The following is a 20,341-nucleotide window of genomic DNA, read 5'->3' on the forward strand; positions in this document are numbered from 1 at the left end:
AGGCCCGTGTTTAATGTTTTCACCTTTAAACATTGTTCTTTTGGGCTTGTTTACTTCTGAGAAACTGGAAAACCGACAATTTGTCAGCATTTACACTCGGTTTCAGTTCAGAGGTTTATCAGAGCTGCTTTACTGATAAATGTTGACATTTCAAAAATAATAAAATCGATTAAAATCACATTTTTCGTAGATTTTTTAAAATGTTTTATTTGTTGAACAGTTGAAATGATTGTATAAAAATAGACAGTACTGAGCAAATGTTGTGAGCCAACCTTCATTTCCTTATATTTTACTTCCAAGGAGCCAGCCTTTCTTATTCTTACACTTTTTCAGTGGACTTGAGCAATAAGTCTCCAGCCTTTCTGAAGGTCTTTCCAAGCTTTTCACTCATTTTCAATCCAGTTCTTGTACCTGATCATGGTTAGAAGAATGTTTTGGTTTTTTTTTTTTTTGTCTTTGTTAAGCCACTTAACACTGACCTATGAATAATTCCTGTGTGAAAAAGGCCCCTAACTAGACGGATGAATCAGTGTTGTGCCTTCACATAACAGACAATTGTAAATTATATCTTTAGGGACTTTGTTATGGGCAGCCTGTAACAGAAACACAGAATTTGTTTCCGCTTCTTTGGTTCAATCCACCAAAAATGTCAATGGTAACATAGTTTGACAGGCATAAATAGTATTTTTGCAACACCGAGGTGATTGCCAAAGAGCTATTAGCTGAAAATTTGGCATATCTTGACATAATTCAGCAAAGACCTGACACAGGGTCTAAGAAATATATGTGACCTAGACCCGTCTGAAATACTAGTAATAACTTTTTTTTGTATAGCACTTTTTAAAACACACAGTAGTAAAGTTTCTCACAGTTATAGAAGCCACACATTAAATACAGACACAATCAACATACTGCTTGGGTCCAGCTGATCACATAGGCTGAGAAGGCTTTATAAAAACGAGATCACCTCTGGTTTTAAAATAAGGATGTAGGAATGTTAGGAGACCTGATGATCGGAGAGGCTGGCTGCTGTTACAAGTTATTAGTATTTCTGCTATATAAGCAGAGCCATGTATCTATGTAAGTTAATAGAATTTTAATTCTGAATTTCACTCAAAGGTAATGAAGGGAAGCAAGAATCGGGGAGATATGCGGATGTCTGCTAGTTCTTATTGGCAGCCTAGATGCTCCTACTGCCTTCTGGACCAGTTGAAGTCAGGCTAAAGAAGACTGAAAGACACACATTAAATAGTTACAATAATCAACACAGTCCTAACAGTGATGACGTCCTCTGAAAGTCTCATTAGGAAATTAAGGTTCTTTAAATATATCTGAATTGCTGTGTATTTATTTTTATGCTTTTATTCTTTTTTAAGTCCTTACTTGCTGTCATCTTGGTGTGATGGTGTCTTGGGCTTAATTTCTCCTCTATGACATTAACTGCTAGCATATTGTTATTGAAAAGTAATGGAGGTAAGTGTTTAGTCTTCATGTGGTTAAAAATTTTCTTTGTTCACTTGATTTTTCCCAAGTGAGCGCTTGTCGGTAGAGGCTGACACTGACAAGGTAGGAACAAGGGTCACACTGAAATTGCAAACCATCTAATTTGGTGAGAGCGCCCTGCCTCAGTGTCACACACAGAAGCTCTGCCTGGATGTGTTACATCACCAGAGGATGGGATGCAATAAGTGCACACATCAATGCAGGAAAACAGGCAACCGTGTGTTTGCCTGTCCTGCTGGATTATCCAAGTGTTGCATCATTGACCCAAGGCGACCACTGAGATTTAAGCTGTGAATGATCAAAGTCCTATCAACAAAATTTTGCCAGTATTGATGGTGTCTTTTTTAATGTCCTGCTCTGTGTGGTTTATACAATTCTTTTTCCTGAATGAAACAGATCATATTGGCTTGTTGATTTCCACTTTAAATGTGAGCTCTTCAGTATCGTGAATCTAGCCCTATTTTGCACACTCGGTACTGTACGGTACTTAAAAAAAGCCTTGTCAAACCGCGAAACACAGCAGAAAATAGCACAGGTAGTGTAAGAGCCCCTTCCTGTTCTAACGCAGCCATGATTTGTGTGAGTGGTAATGATCTGTGTCATTCAGCTTCTAACTGGGATCTCACTCTGCTGCTGACTCATATGCTTTTTATAGCCGTCTCTGTCATTCCACTTTATAGCCGCCGTGTGTGTGTGTGTGTGTGTGTGACAACACCGTCCTGCTGGGAAAGAAACAGAGTGTTGATACTTCACAGCATGTTGAGTTAAAGTTTTTTACATACCCGGGAGCTTTAAGCCAATATGAGTACAGTTAACGTGGCACTTCATTTATGAAGCCAGAACTTGGGGATACACTCGTTGTGGCTCAAGACATCATTTCATGGCCTGTGTTTAGTATTATATTAAGGCTAATAAAAAAATATGCACACTTAATGAGTAATGTTTGGAGCTTCCTACTCAAAAGCAGCCATTTTACTGTTTTATGAGCCCCATTTTAGAAAACACACTCATTCACTTCAACAAGAGTTGAAAAGATAAAAAAATTAACACATAATATCTCCACATATATACACATAGTAGCATAGCATAAAAACCTGAAACAGGAGAAGGGTCTAGCTTGACTCTTAACAAGAACTAAAGGGTATGGGATAAAACATGATACAAGACATCCGGTATTTGGTCAGTTCTTTAGTAAATTGGTAAATAAGTTGTTAGTTATTAAGAATGAATTAGAGTAGTTGAAAAACAGCAGTGCATATGGGGGCTGCTGTAACAGGCTGCTGCTCAGGAACAAAATAAATAGATTATTTATAAAACAGCTAGCTTGATTCTTTTCAAATGTAACATAATTGACTATTCAAACATGAAGCTACATTAGCTTATCATAAAATCTAAAAAGCAGTTCTCTTGTTTTTTGGGGGGTTTTTTTGGAAAGAAGAAAATTAACAGTTTAAGTCAATTCTGTAACATAAATAGTAATTTAGCTTAGTTTAGCATCACAGCTGGAAGTGAAGCGTGCTAGCTTGGCTTCTTTTAACAAAATTAAAACAATATTCTTCATCTTTCTAAGATAAATGTGAAGTTAGATTATGTTAGCATATGAAACAGAAAAGGGGGGGGAATCTAGTTTTAATTTTTCTGAATTTAACAATATTAACACAATTTATTTCATGTCTCTAAATTAAATATGAAGCTAGATTAGCTTAGCATTAGCATAAAAGCTAGGACACAGGGAGGGGACGCTAAATGTTAGCTACCTTTCATGTTTGAACTATTACCAGTACCTGGAATTTTTTGACACTTTCTTCACGTTAATAGTATTGTATAATAATACATAATAAACAAATTATAAATAATAAAAAAATACATCAATAATTCTTGAATGAAATTTTTTATTTTGCACACCATAATAGCTGTGTTGGTCACTGTCTGACAATGTCTGTGATGTCAACACCACTGTCACGGTGTCTGCGTACTTCATTATTAAATAATAATGTTAGATTATTATTGGTTATGGTTATGTGCTAAGGTTTTGGACATCTTACATAATATGTTTGTTTGCAACAAGTTTCTCTGACAACAACTTATCTAACGGCCTAATTAAAATTACTAATTAGAAATTAACAATAGCAATGCATATACATGACAACAATTTAGTTCCATAATAGTCAGATTTTCTTTCATCATAAAGAAGCAGAATTTAGTGTCTTCTATATTTGACAAAGAATACGTACAGCCATTTATTTCTTTAGATCATCATAATGTAGCTCCACACAGTATCTTTGGGCGGTCATTTGCCCCATTTTTTTCCTCTTGTTGGTCTGCACTTGAAAGTAGAAAATAAAGGCACAGTGGGTTTTTTTATGAGTGCTAGTTTGATGTTGAACGTGTTTATATATTGTTGATTTTTGTGCTATGCTACCAAATGAGTACCGAGCAAACAATTACATGTGTCTGCAATTCAGCAGCTCCTCTTGTCTGCAGACAAGCTCTCCAACAGTCCTCTCTATGTTAGATGACAGGCATGCGATTGGGAATGGTGAGGGGAAGCCCTGCAGCCCGGGAAAGCAGAATGGAGGATGAGCTGCTTTGCATGTCAGATTTACAGGAGCTGTCAACCTGAGAACCGCTTCTTGTGAACAGCTCTTGGTTTTGGTGGAATGACCAAAAACTGACCCATTTTTACAATACAGAAGTCACCAGGAGTGTGTGATATCCATTTGAGCTGAGGAGTGGATCCCCTTTTAGCCAAGCAGAGAGAAGTTATTTGTAGGGTCTTTTTATTACATCGTAAATGTGACTTTTTTCCTTTCTGGCTGCTAATGTTTGCAGCATGTAGCACCAGAATAGCTCCGTTAATCTTTATCTTTCAATATACAGCACAGTTGTAACGCTACCTGCTGGCTGCAAAACCAGTACATTATGGAATAGAGTGACCACCTCCCCACACGCATTCCCTGCAGAGACAGAGTTGCTCCGCTGTTTGATTTGAGAGTGTTTTTTGCTATCCGATTGATTGATGCTACATGACAGCACACAGGCAGAAAACCTCCCCTGAAGGCATCAGATGCACTTTTTTCCAACCTGCCAATTATTTCATGTGGCAAACAAAAGCATTAGAACTAAAATCATTAAAGTCAAATTTAATTTACAATTAAAATACATTATATTCTCCCTTGACTTTGAATTCCATTCAATTCAATTTGATTTTATTTATATAGTGCCAAATCGCAGCAATAGTTACATCAAGCCACTTTATATTGTAAGGTAAAGACTTTACAATAAGGCTGCGAAAACAGTGAAAACACCAACAATCAGATGACCTCTATGAGCAAGTGCTTTGGCAACAGTGGGAAGGAAGAACTCTCTCGCTTGGAAGAACCGAGCTCGGGCCATTAGGTTTGTGTTTGTTAGTTGCGTTTGTAGATGCCAGTTGTTTGTAATTATTCAGTAGTAAATGCATCCCTGCATTACGACAGTTAGCTCCTCAGCTATTAAATGCCTTTAACACATCTACAGTCTTGATGGTTGTGAGGTCAGGACTCCACAATGAAGTTCTGTCATTGTTAGGTTGTAAAAAGCTGGTTAGTCAGTAACAGACAGGAACACTTCTTCATCATCCTGCTGCCCATTGTCTGTGTTTTCTGTTGCCTGCATTACAGTTTTTCAAGTTTCACTACAACTTGGAGAGCAGTTGGCAAGTGGCTGCAGACATTCAGTGACTGATGGTTGCCAGATGGTCGATGGCTGCTCTCTAGACCCGTGTGACCCCTAAAAATAGTTGATCTGTACTTTGCAATTAGGAGCCTTTACCCAGAAATAGTAGATAAAATAGTACTTATGCATTGAGTCTCATTTACCCAATCACACAGATTTATGTAATGCTTTTATCTGTACCTTTGTACGCTTTGATCTAGCATTCATGCTCTCAACAACACTCTGATTGATACATCTGGAACAATTCAGGGTTCAGTATGTTTCCCAAGGACACTTCAATACATAGACTGTAAGGACGTTTTCCCAAATATAGTTTGTTTCCTCTGGTCCGAATAAGTTGATGAATTTGTAGCTTTTTCCTGTGGTTTGGTTTGTTTTAGCACAGAGAAAAATCCAAGTCAAGTCCAAGTGAACCAAAATGTGTTGAAAATTTATGTTCATTTCACAGCTAGTGCTTACCCATACCAACCCTTGCACTTTTATCATAACTTGCCGCATCCCAGAATACAAAGCATATGTGGTTACGAGACCTCTTTTTTTTTTTTTTTTTTTTTAGCTCAGACTTGTAACATAGACCTCGTAGTAAGTTTGGATCAAGGTCGGATCACATTCACACCATAAACAAACCACTCTGGAGTTGAAATCAATGAAAACAACTGCACCGAGACTCTTTGGAGGAGGTGGTCTCGGTGTGGTTCTTTTGGTCCGCATTTCAGCGATTACTGTATTCACACCTGCACAAACAAACCGCACCGAGCTTGACTGCAATGGACTAAACACCACAGGTATGAAAAAACCTCAAAAAAACCTAAAATCCTATTTTTAGACTGCCCATTCTACCACCTAAGTCAACCTTAAAGAAAGAAAGAAAAGCTAACTAGCTTTTCCCAAGTGAATGTGCACCATGAAAATGGGCAGGTGGCCTTACTTTTTTAAACAGCAAAAGACCAAACCCACGGTAGTCAGTGCTATAGAAGTTAAGTGTCTTGTGTAATAGTTAACAAGCTATACTAAGCTGTGAAGTTTAAAAACAATTAATGCACTGCATACTGTAAACAACCATTGGTTGTTCTAGCATTAAACCTCAACCTGTCTCATATAATAGTCATCACTGCTGACACTTATCTGGCAGAACATTAGCACTTAAATGGGATTTTTATTCTTATTTATTCTTCAGCTTTAAATAATTGGCTTGGGAGAAAATTACTTAAATTTCTAGAGTCAATACCCAAAACACGGCGACTAACCGACACGTGATGTGTTGTCAGGTGTGGCATCTAAACAGGACTGAAGCTCTTTGTGCAAATAGATGGGCTTTTGCTGAAATCAGCTGCAGGGAGTAAAGCCCTGGTGGAAGCAGTTGCCAGCTTGGTGTCTTTCCTGTCTGTGTCTCTGGGCTTCAGTAAATTGTACGAAGCAGACTAAGCTGCATGGCGACAGAGGCTTTTTGAGTGCCAGGTTCCCATTCACACTGATCACACATTAGACTGATCAAATCAGACTCCAGGCCTGCTTCCTGACTAACTCAATTTGCTCTTGTACGTTTCCCTTTTCACGCTGAGCATACGCACGCACACATTTACACACACACACAGACCTGCTTGCACGCTTAAACATGTGCACACAAACAGACAAACCGACAGAGAGTGGGGCAGTACCCATTGAGCTCTAATGAAAAGCAGAAAAAGCCGTTACCTTGGCAACTGCCAGCATACATCTTCAGGAGGACCCAGATTTCCTGTCTCACTGCGATCGTATTGTTTTGGCTCTCTTTTGATAGCCGCGGTATCCCTAGACGGATTATCTCACAGCGGTGAGAATTTATATAAAATGATCGCAAATTAAACAGCAGCATATGCGCAGACAAGAAGCCGGCACAGTGAAAATCCTCAGTCACGGATTTAACACGTCACACTCCAACAAACTCTTGAAAGATAAACCCCCATTCATTGATCTGTCTGATTTTTATCTTGGCCCTGAGCTTGTTTTTTCCTCTGTACGTTCAGCCGTTGAGCCACTTCACTGTAACAATGCTTTTACCAAAAACAGAGAATCATGGGAATTACACTGTTGGTGTGGTTTACCTAAATTACCCTCCAACAAACAAAGAGGTGTAGTCACTATAGTCCACAGCAGTTTGTTGTTGTTGTTTTTTGCAAGTGTGAGCTTGGATTTAAACAGAGACAGATTTTCCTCTAAATCCCAAACAGCATTGACTTTTTTCCCCCTCTCCTTTTGCTTTGACGGATGAGTGTATTTCCTGGAAATAAGCCCAACAGTACAGTATGTTGCAGATGCATGTAGAGTGAACATGAAGTCATACGTGTCTGGAATATATTAGATTTTACAAAGCACATTGTTCTCATCATTATGATTCCCATCATCCTAATCAGATTATTATAATTAATATAATTGCCTGTGCACTGTTTGTTATCTTTGTATATTGGCATAAATAGGAAATGAGACGCACATGTGGGAGGCCAGTGCTAGAGGTGAAGATTTACCTGGGTGCAATTTAAACAAACATCTAAAACCAGAGGAGTCGAACCACAATGACAGCCCCGCCTCCAAAGCATGGATGTCTCTGAGTGGTTAAATAACACGGAGGGATAATTAACTGTGCCTGCACCGTTTTGTCTTTCCCTTTGGATTTTTTTGTTAGTTTTGTTTGTTTCATTTTGGGGGTTTATGACTATCATTACACATACAAACTTTTTGATTTTATTTACATCTATTATTTAAAGGCCCCATCACTTTTGTTTACTTTTGAACAGTTTTGTATTTATTTAGTTTGCCTAAATTGTTGAAGTTGTTTACTTAGTTTTTCACTTAAATATTTAAAATCAGATTCATTTTCATGATTAAATTGAGTTTAAGTAAGTTTAATTTTTGAAAAGAAGAAGACAAAAAGCTAACGTTTGCTACTTTGTTATTTAAAGTCTGAAGGTGGATGCTTCTGGAAACTGGCCAATCATAATGGAGGAGGGGGAAGGCCTTAAAGAGACAGGCACAGGCTTACATTATCACACGTATCAAGGGATCAATTCTAGATTAAAAATCATTTCGTAAATTCAAAAGATGATGGCGCAAAAATCAATATATAACACTGCCATATTATTAGATTGTATTGATACTGGTGAGCATCTACATGGTAACTGACAGTTTTAAGGTTAACAATAAAGAATAGTTTTAGTGCTAAAAATATAAAACCAAATTTTAAAAAACGATTAAAATAGAAATAAAAGAAGAATGCAGTGATTTGCAAATCTTATTAACTGACAAAATGTACAATTTGAAGAAAAATATATGATGCCAGAAACACACTTCAGAGAAGTTGGGGCAGGCCCATGTTTAACACTGTGTAGTATCACCTCTTCTTTTAACAGCAGTAAAGCCGCTGCTCAGCAGTCCTGAGTCTTCTTTGTCATAGTTTTTGTTTCATGATGCTCCAAATGTTTTCAACAGGTAAATGGCCTGAAATGCATGAAGGCCAGTTCACCACCTGGACTCTTCCACTACCAAGACATGCTTTTGTAACAGATGCAGTATGTGGTTTGACATGGTCTCCTTGAAAAAGATTTCATTTGGATGGGACCATATGTTCCTCTAAAACGTGTATATACTATTCAATTCCATGGGCACTAATGCTACCCCCCGCCCCCCATGCATTCAGCGACACAGGCTTTTTAAGTGTGTGCCAATGACAAGCCGGATGGTCAACATCCAGTTTGTCAGGCCACAGGGTGTTTTCTTGCTTTGCATTAATCCATGTTAAATGAGCGTTGGCTCAGAGAAGATGGATTGTATTCACATATTGCATAATAGAGTTTTATTTTGTTTGCCTACGAAGCGGGGTTTTCAGCATGCACAAGCATGTTCCCGTGCAGTCCTCCAAAAACGCAACATCGTGTAGCTAGAATGGCCATAGGTCAAATGCTGATTGGTTGAGAAGTGGGTTGGAACGGGGAATAGAGCGACAGTTTACCAGGAAAGGGAGAAGTGTGAAGCAACATTAAAGATAAAAAAAAAAAAATAGCATATCACAGGCTCCACCACGCCCAAGATGGGCTTTTATTTTCATTTTTGCAACTTTAAAAGGCTTCATACTAATGTGGAACATTGGTGGTGTTCCCCTTAAAACTCAGATTGCATTATTGCAACATTCATTAGTAAGTGCAAAACTTTGCTCATGGCAAGATTTTAGCATTGTACTATTTGGTAATTACATGACTGTTGGTAATGGTTTGTTTTGTCTTTGATTCATCACTTGAAAATTGCTGTTGTACCTCTATTGCTTAAATGTGTCAGGCAGCCTAATGACTCTTTTAGTGGCTTTCATCACTTAATAGCAGCACATTTCTGCTGTTATTTAACTGACACAGCTTTTCATTGCGTGTCTTTGTGGCTTCTGTGAGACAATAATTGAAAAACTGTGTTGCCAACTCCAGGTAGAGTGAAGAAAGCTGGCTCATAGGAAGCATGTAACAATGTAAGCAGTCCAAGGAAACAAAGGCATCTGGTGTGTGTGTCCCATCATGCTAACTCTTGTTTTTGAGCCATAGGTTTATTCAGCTTAAAGGTTCAACAAGTGTTCTCCCCATCCCAGCTAGCTACAAAGGTAGATGAGATGGGGGGAAAGTGCCTGTCCACCATTAAAGATTGTGTTAGAGGGCACTTATCGAACTTACAGTGATCTTTGGTCCCACCGGGTTGGCGCAGTAGGCGGTGGGGTCCTAAACAAATCTGATTTCAGTCTCTGCTTGATATCGTCTGTGCTCTTTCCCCTCTCCTGTGTTAATCCCGATAAAAACACACAAAGAAATGGCTAAGAATGAGAATGAATCCAGACTGTGGTATGCCCTTGGTTCATTTAGTTTTGCTAAGCTTTCCAAGCTCGAGGCTTTGGCTATTACATGTCACCATCTGTCTCCTTATGCACATAAGTCTGTGCGTTTTGTATTACATCCTGCCTCACAGTGAACTAAAGCAAATTTAACTTGGAAGAAGACGCAGGATGAAATGTGGTGAGTTTATTTTGTGCCATTTGGTTTTGATTGCACTGGCATGCAGCAAGCAGCCAAACACACCACAGCAGATTAAAAACACCCCTTTGCTTTGAAATAAAGTCTCGTACATTTTTGTCATGACTGTTTTGTTTTTTTTCCTGTTAAACGATTTTCCATTTGGCTGTTTCAAACACGCAGTCCCTCAGAAGGGGGGCAGATGTTAACCAAACCCTGCCCCTAATCCTAGATGAGTCACTGATGACATCGTGGATATTAAGATATTTAGTGCCTTTAATGGCTTTATTGGAAAAAAAAGTCCTGCCTGCCAATGATTACTCTGTATTTGGCGTAGCTTTGATTAGCTAATCTTTGAACAGTAACCTCTAATATCCCAGTGGCTGTTAGATTGATGTGTGAAGTGTTGCTGTTCTATTTTGGTGGAAAAAACACAAGTGACGCTTAGTGGACCTCTAGATATTTATTTGTTATTGTGAAGAAAGCTATTTAAACGAAGGGGAGGGCCAATACCCAGCAGAGACAAATGCAGTAACTTCCTCCAATCCTCTAGTGGACCATGAACCTGCATCTATTTATGTAATTTTCTTGCTTTATTCTTCTTTCTCCTCCTCAGGCGGCCTATAAGCCCTGGCTGTGTGCTCAGTATTTCCCCACCACCCAGCAGTCCTGCCAGAAGAAGGTGCCGTGCCACCAGTACTGCCTGGAGGTCCAGCAGAGCTGTCCGTTCATCCTGCCCGATAACGATGACCTGATCCACGGTGGCAGCCCCAGCTTCATCTGCACAGGTTAATACCCACTTGCTGCTAGTGCCACTTCCTGTATCCTGGAGATGAGTGCAGATTGTGTGTTTGCATGCGTGGGTGTTCATGGGGCCTTGTATCCTCTTCACAGAAAAACCTTCTAATTTAATTTATGCTAGTGAATAGCTGGTGAGTAGCATTTTGCAAAAGGACAGACAGTAATAAAGCATCCAGTGTGTGTTTCTCTGTATTGACTGAAGGGTGTATCATCAGGAAAACAGTGAAGTGGTTCTAAAGGCTTTCTGATGACATCTAGTGGTGTTTGTGAGCACTGCAGTCCTCATGCAAGGACGTTTTAACAACACATTTAAGTCTTTAGTCCTCTCAGTATCTGCTGCAGATTTTTTTTTATTCTGTAATCATAAAGGTCAGCTTCACAGGTTACCTGGATGAGACTGGAAACATAAAACATTTCAACACCTAAAGGCTTAGAGGTTTGTGCATGCTTATAACGGATGGAAGTCATGATTTTATTTTTAGTCACCTCAAATTTTGATTTTCAACTTTCGCTGTGTGATGATTCTATGAAAGTATGATGGGGTTAAACAGCTGAAAACAATTCCTGCAGTGCTAAATAAGACTGTTGGGTCAACTACAACCAGATTCCAAAATAGTTGGAATGCTGTGAGAAACTGAATTAAAAACAGAAAGCAGTTATTTGCTTTTAAAGCCTGTATTGAACTGAAAATTGTACAAAACACATCTTATCAAATTATAGCAAAAGGTTTTCAAAACATTGTGACAGAGGCATGTTTCCCTTTTGAAGTGTCGTCAAAATTTAGGCATTGAAATTATTTTAGTTTTAGTTGACTAAATATCATTAGATAGACTACATCCAAAGTTGATTCAGCTGAATGAAATAGAAAGTGTGAAAGTTAAAGTGTTAAAGCGTCTGCTCTTCTCTTCCTCCCAAGCGCTGACATTTGTCTCGTTTTCTACCTGTTCCTGGGGGGAGATCAAATGTGCGTATTTGACCTACCTGCACAACAAGATGACTTCCGATTGGATCACTTTGAAACTCGTCCCGCCTTTCTACACACCTTAATTATTTGTTATTGGATCTCATCTCTCCAGAGTATTTTAATCTTGTTTTTATTAGTTGATGAAGGTGTCGATGCATTTCATCGTGCGTTAGTTTTTATTCAATTATCGTCTTGTTTCTGTTATAAAAAAAAAGGTTACTGAGGAAAACTGTGATGTGAATTATTTTTGGTTTTACAAAGCTTTTCCTGCGCTTTTGGTGTCCCTTTCCAACTATTTTTTAAAAATACCATTTGGGCATTAGCACTCTCACCTCTGAGCAGGAACGTTTGACGTCCTGCTTGACTGTGTTCCCTCCTGTGAGTCTCCGTGGATTTCCAAAGTTCAAAGACATGCATGTTAGGTTAATGTGAATGAATTAAAGATTTCCTAATGGCTATAATAAGTTAGTTTGCCATAAATTTAAAAATATGCCATCAAAAATATTAATGGCTGCTGTAAGCAAAATGTGAGCCAAAGATAATTTGTGAAGAGAAAGGGGCAGGTGCGTGCAGGTGTTCTAGAATCAACAGGAAGTTAGTCATGCTAGTTTAGCGCCTGATTTGTGTCGGTAACAGTCAGCAGTTTCAGCAACACGGCTGTCTGCGGCGCTCAGCTTTTGGAGCCAATTAAGTGACTTCCAATCCTCTTTGCCTGCCCTTCCGTGTTTTGCTTTAAAAAAACTGCTTTAACAACGCAGCTAAATGTAAACACCCAGCGGTGATACTCACATTTTTAGTGTGGCTTGCACTATTCAAACATATCATTATCCTAGAACTCCTTCGTAGCTACAATCTAGATTTTATTACATTTTTAAGCCGTCTTTTTAAGCAGTGTTCAGTGTTCAGAACTAATCCAGCGCTACACTATATTGCCAAAAGTACTCACTTGTCTGCCATCAAACGCATATGAACTTGAGTGACATCCCAGTTTAATATGATGTCACCCAGCTTCAACTATTCTGGAAAGGTTTTCTATAAAGTTTAGGAGTGTTTATAAGAATTTTTGACCATTTTTCCAGAAGCATATTTGTGAGGTCAGATACTGATGTTGACCTGGCTCAGTTTCCACTCTGTGTCGTTCCAAATGTGTCCTGTCAGGTTGAGGTCAGGATTCTGTGCAGGCCAGTCAAGTTCTTCTACACGAAACGGACTCATCCATGTCTTTGTGGACCTTGCTCTGTCTACGGGTGTGCAGTCATATCTTATCACGGTACCACGCTAGAATTCACTGAGCTCCTGAGAGCGACCCATTCATTTATGTATGTTTGTAGAAGCAGTCTGCATGGCTAGGTGCTTGATTTTATACATCTATGGCCATGGAAGGGATCGGATCACCTGATTTAAAGGATTTGGATGGGTGAGTGAATTGGCAATTTAGTGTAGTCGTCCATAAACTTATTGGCGCATTGCAACCAGGAGCTGCTAACATCAAATTGGCAGTGCTCTTTGCAACAACAAATAGGGCTCACATTATGGCACAAATCTATGTGAATCCACCATAATCCAGTCTGCATCTTTCAATGCACCATGGGAGCAGATCCAAAAACATAATCCCCCAGTTTAAAGTGACAAAATGCTACTTGTGGTACACTTTAAATATTTTACCTACACTACCAGCATGGCAACAAAAGCAGCATGGCCTCTTACATTAGTGGAATATCGACGTAGGAAGGGTCGATACCTCAGGTTGGAAGGGTTGCAGGTGGAAATGAGTCATACCAATTTAAGATTCAACAGCAAACTCAAACCTAATCGTTTTCATAATGTCTCTTAAAGATGATAAAAGGGTAAATCATCTCACTTGTCACAGGTGCAACAGACGAGTCAGGTGAGGTGTCAGTCCACACAGAGAAGGGGTCTAATCCAGCAGTTTCATCAGTCCTCCATCTCATCTCATCATCAATCACATGCTCTCTACTTATGCTTTGCTTTAGTTAGAACTAAGTGAGCTTCTCTCTCTGCAGTTTAAGCTTCCCCGTGCAGATGATCACAGCAGCCATGGTGTTTTTGGTCTTTCTTTTCTTTGTTTTTAGAAACATGCTGGCAAGTTAAAACTTCCAGAACCATCAACTGATGCAGCAATGCGCTCCCTCTGTGCCGTGGTGAGCTCTAATTGGAGTTCATTTGAGGGTCACCGTGTCTGGTTGTGATTAGAGCCACACACTGAGGTCTAGTGCGTTTGATCCGTTTACCGAGGCAGCAGATGAGCAACAAGGTGGCTGGTGTTAGACAGATCATTGTCGTTTGTGCTCCATGTGAGCTGTTTATTGCCTTTAAGGTTATTTTTTCAACTTTTTAAAATTATTATTATTAAGCAACTTCACAGAAAGCCACCATAGAGATGTATCAGATTTAGCTAAAAGTTTGACACATACTGATAACATTACCTACAGCCTCTAAAAATAACCAAAACATGCTGAGGACTTTCTTTGCATCCTTGAGCAATCAATAAAAATTTCAGTTCATGTCCTTCTCAGCTAAAAAACCTTTTTTCGCATCTTGTTGTTACATTGGTTTTTCTTCATGGATCCAGTATTGATGGGTGAAGCTGAAATGTCTGATATCACTGGCTGCTGTTGGAAAATCGCAGATATTAATTGATTAGTGAGGTATGCTGACCCTAATGCACAAATTTGACCCCCTTTTACATTGGCTGGTTCATTATAACTTGAGCACATTACTTTTATTGCAGGAGCCCTATAATAAGCCGCAAATGCGTAAATATGTTGTTGCCATCCGTTTTGCACAGTTGGAATAACAGCAAACAAAATTGTCCATTTTGTCAGCTCATTTATCACCAAGAAAAATCAATCAGCGTAATTCATTTGTCTTTGATTTGGAAAGAAACTAACTCCTTCACCAGGCTACAAGACGGCGTGAGACCTGAATGCACCGGTTAGCTTAAATGTTTAAAAGTCACATTAATGATGTTAAAATGTGTTAGTGTCACATCTTGAAGCAATTATGGTGTCACGACTTTAGTTTCTTGTGTTTCAAAGTTTGCAAAGCGCTGAATGCACTTTTACATTTAATGGCATATTTATGTATTTATGAGCCATTTCTTATTTTTGGTTTGGTTCCTTCTGGCCTTCCATATGAGCGTGTGAACAGCTGATTGTGCAGCAAAACAGTGGAATACAGAACACAGTTGGTATATCTGTAATATCTGCTGTGAGAACACCAAACTACCAGTGACCCCCTGTTATAAATACAAGTGCACAGCAGGGGAACTTCAGCTTTTTCATCCAGTGTCTTCTCTTTCTCAGGTCTCTTGGGAAACCATCCATCAGACAGTGAGGCGGAGTGCTGCGACGTCCGATGGGACTCCAAAATGGACAACCCTTCAGGCGGCACGCTAAAAAGAACTGCTTCTTCCTGCCAGCCCGTGGGGGCTTCGGTCACCTCCGCCGCCACCCCGAGACTGTGCAGCGGGCGACTGAAGATCTGCCTGCTGGCCCTTGTCCTCCTACACACTGTCATTATCATTTCAGCCTCCCATAATTCTTCGTTGGTGGGCGTGGCTGCCATTTTCTCGCCAGAGGAAAGTGCTTCTAATGAGGAGTGAACCTTGGGGTTGAATCAGGGCTGGAGCTTGCGTAGAGCGATTGTTGACAGGGAGGAAGACGAAGGCTTGTCATGGCTGCCAGGGACACAGCTGGTGAGATGTGCTGGAAATGCCTCCACAAGCCTGCTGCCGATGAACCGCCAACCACAGGAAGTGGGAAGGTTTTAATTGGAGCGGAGGGTGCTGGAATTGGACATCAACTGAAGAGAGATGTTTGAGAACCACCACCCCTAAAAGAACTGACCTCTTGCCACTTGAAACCTGCTCATTGTTTCTATTCCATCCAAATGTTTTCTAGCATATTGTCCCCCCCACTCCCCTCCCTTCTCTCCGCCCTCCGTCTGTTTTCGATGTGTGTGTACGGATAGCATGTCAGAGGAAAAAATGGACATCGATGAGGTGTGCACTCTCATTCGTTACTTTTAGATTTTTGCTGCACTTTCTTTCAGGTGCCAGAATGTTTTTGACATATCAGCTGTTTCCCACTTCCTGCTCTCCATCACCTTAGACGGATCTTCTTTACTACCTTGTATGTGATGTTGCTCGAGGGCCTGCTGGGACCAGCTCCATCTATCACTTGTGGATCTTGTTTCCCGGGAAAACAAAATGTATGTGATTCTGTATTCTGATGTTCAGCTTGTGTTTCTGTCAGACCGGACCTTTCCTCAACCCCTTATGACAGTACATGCCTACATATTTTAGGACCTTAAGTGCTCTGAGACTGGCTCACTTTCTCCTCTAGCTTGTTGGGTTGTTAAGCAAGTTAGGAGAGGTGGAGTGGTTACAAAAAAAAAAAAAGAAAAGGTAGTGACAACTCAGCTCACGATTGCATGGTGTTGCAGGAACAGTAAGCTCAGATTAGTCACCGTGTAGCGCTCCTGGGCGGGGGGAAATGGTGTTTTCTGGTTTCTAAAGTGTTCAGTTTACCTCATACAGTGGTGTTGGTGTTGCAGACAGGCAGCACGGCGAGTACTTAGACTTGCAGGGACAACCCAGGGACACTAGAGGACAGTTGCATGAAGCCAAAACACCAGGGGCCTCATTTATCAGCCACGCGTAAACTATCAAATTATCAGTTACACTTGTCAAGACCTTAGTGCTAACCTTAATGAGAGACTACATAACAACATGACTGCACTTAAGCTTAGCCTATGGACATCATAAACTGCCCTGTATCCATTTACTGATGCTCAAGGCACGCCAGACTCACTGTAATATTCTCCTGAGCGGCAGATGTTGCCTCTCAGGGAAAAACAAAGAAAGCATATCAGTGCTGGTGGGATTAAAAGAAATCCAAACTGGAATCAAAAAGATTGCAGACTTTGTTTTGTGGAAAGTCTCGCCGTTTCCAGCTGTAGTAGTCTCCGTCTTTGTAATCTCGGAATCACAGCACTATTCCACTGATATATCATGGAAGCGACCCGCTCGTACAGCAGGTTACAAAAATCAAGAAGTACACGACAATCTGAAACACCAAAGTGTAGCGCACGCCGGCAGTTTTGATGTCACTTTTACTGCACACGGTTGTTTGTGAGGCCAACAGCAGGCTCTATTCTAATAGGCATCAAGCTTTTCTCCAGGATGTTTGGGTTTCTTGTCATTAATCATGACCCCAAAAAAGTTCCGTTTTATCTCAGTACCTCCTAAAAAGTCATTAAAAAAATAGAAACAGAAATTTCACTGTCAGAATTGTTATGTAGCATTATTTCTGCCATTGCACTTACAGTTACAGTTAAGACAGGTAGCTACAGTAATATTATACGTGCATTGTGGACACAAACACTACGGTGGCCCCGAGTGGTCAAATGCAAATCAACTTTTGAGAGAACACCAGGAAATAGAGAGACACTGCAGAGGCACACAAAGTACAACTAAAGTACAAAAATAACACTTTAAAAAAGAGATACACTTCAAAGATGTTGAGGGTTCATCAGTGTTGTGAGGAAGAAAAAGATGCAGATGAAGCATTTTGATCGTGAGTCATATAATGCTGTAGCTACATTTTTGCTGTTTAATGTTAGCTTGTCACTTCCGCCACTGTTCCGTGAAGTTATCGTCTCTTTTTTTTCTATTTACATTGTTTTTTTAATTTAACTTCATTGGTTTTTGTGAGATTTTGCAGCTGCTGTGTTCTTTTTTTGAGAGAACATGAACAAATTCAAATGATAAGTTTTTAAAATTTATTAAATGGTTGAAGGTTCAAGTTACAGATGGCGCCATAGGCATCCCTCTTTCCTGTATTTGGTCTGGTGTCCGGCTCATGCTTCATCTCTGCTCCAATCACAGGTCTTCTTCCTGTAAAGGAAAACTCCTTCCTATCTCCCTGTTGCTATGCAGTCTAGTAACGGCAGCCTCACAATGACTTCACATGCATGTGGGTCCTGCGCCACACCCTACACAAAGCACAAATGTGTAATTTAAAGATAAAAAGTAAATTCCTGACACATAATTTTTCTGTTATGCTGTTTCCTTAAGTTGCAGGGCCACCGTACAATACCAATGTTTACTTGTGAAATATCGGTGTAAACAGTTCATGGTTATTGCGACTCCCATTGTGGGAAAAAAGATTACCGTTTTTATAACAAGTCAGTGTTCACTTCACCAGACGACTGAGGATGGCAACCGTCTTAATAAATACTAGCTAAAATCAAGGAGAATGGCACTGATGTTACTAGCTAGCTGGAAAACAGAAAATTAAAATGACAAGCAAAGTGTACAAAAGTTCAACAGTGTCAAATGCCCCTAAATGTTCACAAAAATCTTCAGTCAATTGGCTCCACATTCACATGGTCCTCGGATGGTCCGAGTAATTTAGATCTGACATCATTCTTCAGACTTCAATGTGCAAGAAAGATGTTGAAAAAATGGAAGCGCTGAAAGCATTTAAACACATTGCATTATTGATCATTGTCAGTATTAACCAACAACAATATGGCGAGTGAGCAAATGTCTCCTTTCTGATTTTCAAGTTAGTTGTCTATTAAATTACTACAGAAAACACTAACGTGCCTACAACTCTCAGTGCTGCAGGCCCCATTCCATGCATCCCACACAACGTCATTTTTAGTTCTGATAAATGAGGCCCCGAGATCTTTGAGTGCCTCTGCTGCATAAATCTAATGAGGCAAAAGTGCAATATAGGAGGGAAAAAACAAACAGCTGGGGTTAGTGTCCTACTTTGTGACATCTTCACTACTGATGGCTCAGCTTGTCAGTATCACAGAGTTGGTGCATGTGACTAGCCAGCCACCCAATCTATCAAACCGTTGACTCTTACATCACCCTTAGACAAGCTGATCAACCGCTATCTTTCACAGACTAGCAAAGGGCTGTGTTACTGTCAGCGTGTGAGGAGTGTGAGGAGTTTTCAAGGGCTGATCCGTGTGATTTTTTTTTTTTTTCTTTTTTCCTTTTTATTTTTTTGCATGGCTGCTGCTAGTAAAGTGCACATTTACATGAGGATGGATCATGCAGGGATTAAGATTAGTTTGAACTCGCCTATTAGGCAGCAGAAATAGGGATTTGAACCACCGTGAGCAAATACTGACATAAAACTTACACTAAGTACACCAAATCTAAATGAAGACATTCTTGTCTTGCTGATGGTGAACTTTGTTTCCAGATTGGCTTTTTCCTCATTTACAGCCTCACATTATTTACCACCCATCGATTTGCTCTTCGCTCACATGTCAGAGCGAAACGATAAAGTCCAAAAGTAAGTCAGGTTTTTAAGATGTCCATAGTTTTGCCCCTACGTCTACCACCGCCACAACCATTCCACATTGGCTCTATTTTTTATTTATTTTTTTGAGATTTGTTTTGATTTCCTTGACAAACTCTGTTGACAAGAACTTACATTCCCTTGAAGACAGCAGTGGATGTAATAGACCCACACTTTGTGCTCCCTCCTTCCTTCAATCTCTAGCTGTTCATGATATGAGTCCTGTGGATCTATGCAGATGAACCCCACCCCGAATCAACATACCACTTTCCAGCACCGCCCCCACGCCAACCCATCCACCGGCTCCTTGTCCTTTATGTTGTAAATATGTCCTGAGGATGTGGAATCCCAAATATCTTCTCTAACCTCTCCCTACTTCCCCCACTGTTGGAATCTCACTGTGTTTTCTGTTTGGCTCCTTGGTTTTTGTCTGTTTTTTGAGACCTTTGCTGCATTTTTCTGTTGTCTAAAGCTGTGGTGTGAGTTGAGGAGATGAAAGAGGTCTTAAAGGAAAATATACAAAAAATGAAGCTTGGATTGAGAAAGGGTTCAAATATAGAGGAAAAAAATCTGATAAAGTTGTCATATTGTCATACTAGAGATGCTTTAGTTTGCTAATTTACTTTCTTTTTTTTCTACAAAAGACTTGGATGAAATTATTTATAAAATGCGTCCCACGAGTCATGACCTTTTTTGGACGTAAAACAAATACATTTATTAACATTTTGTTCAAAAGAAAATAAATATAAATTATGTTAAACATTACTGCTGTTTGTGCTTTTTTCCAGCGTCTGTATCATTGATTATTGAAGAGCTGCAAAGCATTTAGTAATGAGAGGAACCAAGAGGAGTGGTTTACGCAAAAACTGGGGTATGGGAGATGTTTGGTAGGACAGTGAAGCAATGCTTTGTACAAACTGTATACGGTGGGGATGAAGTGCTGCATCCGACAAGGGAGGCAGCTTGCCTATCAGTGGAGCAGAGGTCAC

General features: G+C 39.8%; 1 protein-coding gene across 1 annotated transcript in view; it reads left to right on the forward strand.

The window, feature by feature from the left end:
- Window positions 1–20,045, forward strand: part of nalf1a (NALCN channel auxiliary factor 1a) — a 52,184-nt gene extending 32,139 nt beyond the window's left edge. Inside the window, exons 2-3 of the mRNA XM_006804069.3 lie at window positions 10,858–11,029; window positions 15,333–20,045. Of these exons, the coding sequence (XP_006804132.1) occupies window positions 10,858–11,029; window positions 15,333–15,631 (471 nt within the window). The 3' untranslated portion in view covers window positions 15,632–20,045. The remainder of the gene's footprint in view (window positions 1–10,857; window positions 11,030–15,332) is intronic.
- The last annotated feature ends 296 nt before the right edge of the window (window positions 20,046–20,341 follow it).

The sequence above is a fragment of the Neolamprologus brichardi genome, chromosome 23 (assembly GCF_056152115.1).
Source record: "Neolamprologus brichardi isolate AB-2024 chromosome 23, ASM5615211v1, whole genome shotgun sequence".
Lineage (NCBI taxonomy): Eukaryota > Metazoa > Chordata > Actinopteri > Cichliformes > Cichlidae > Neolamprologus > Neolamprologus brichardi.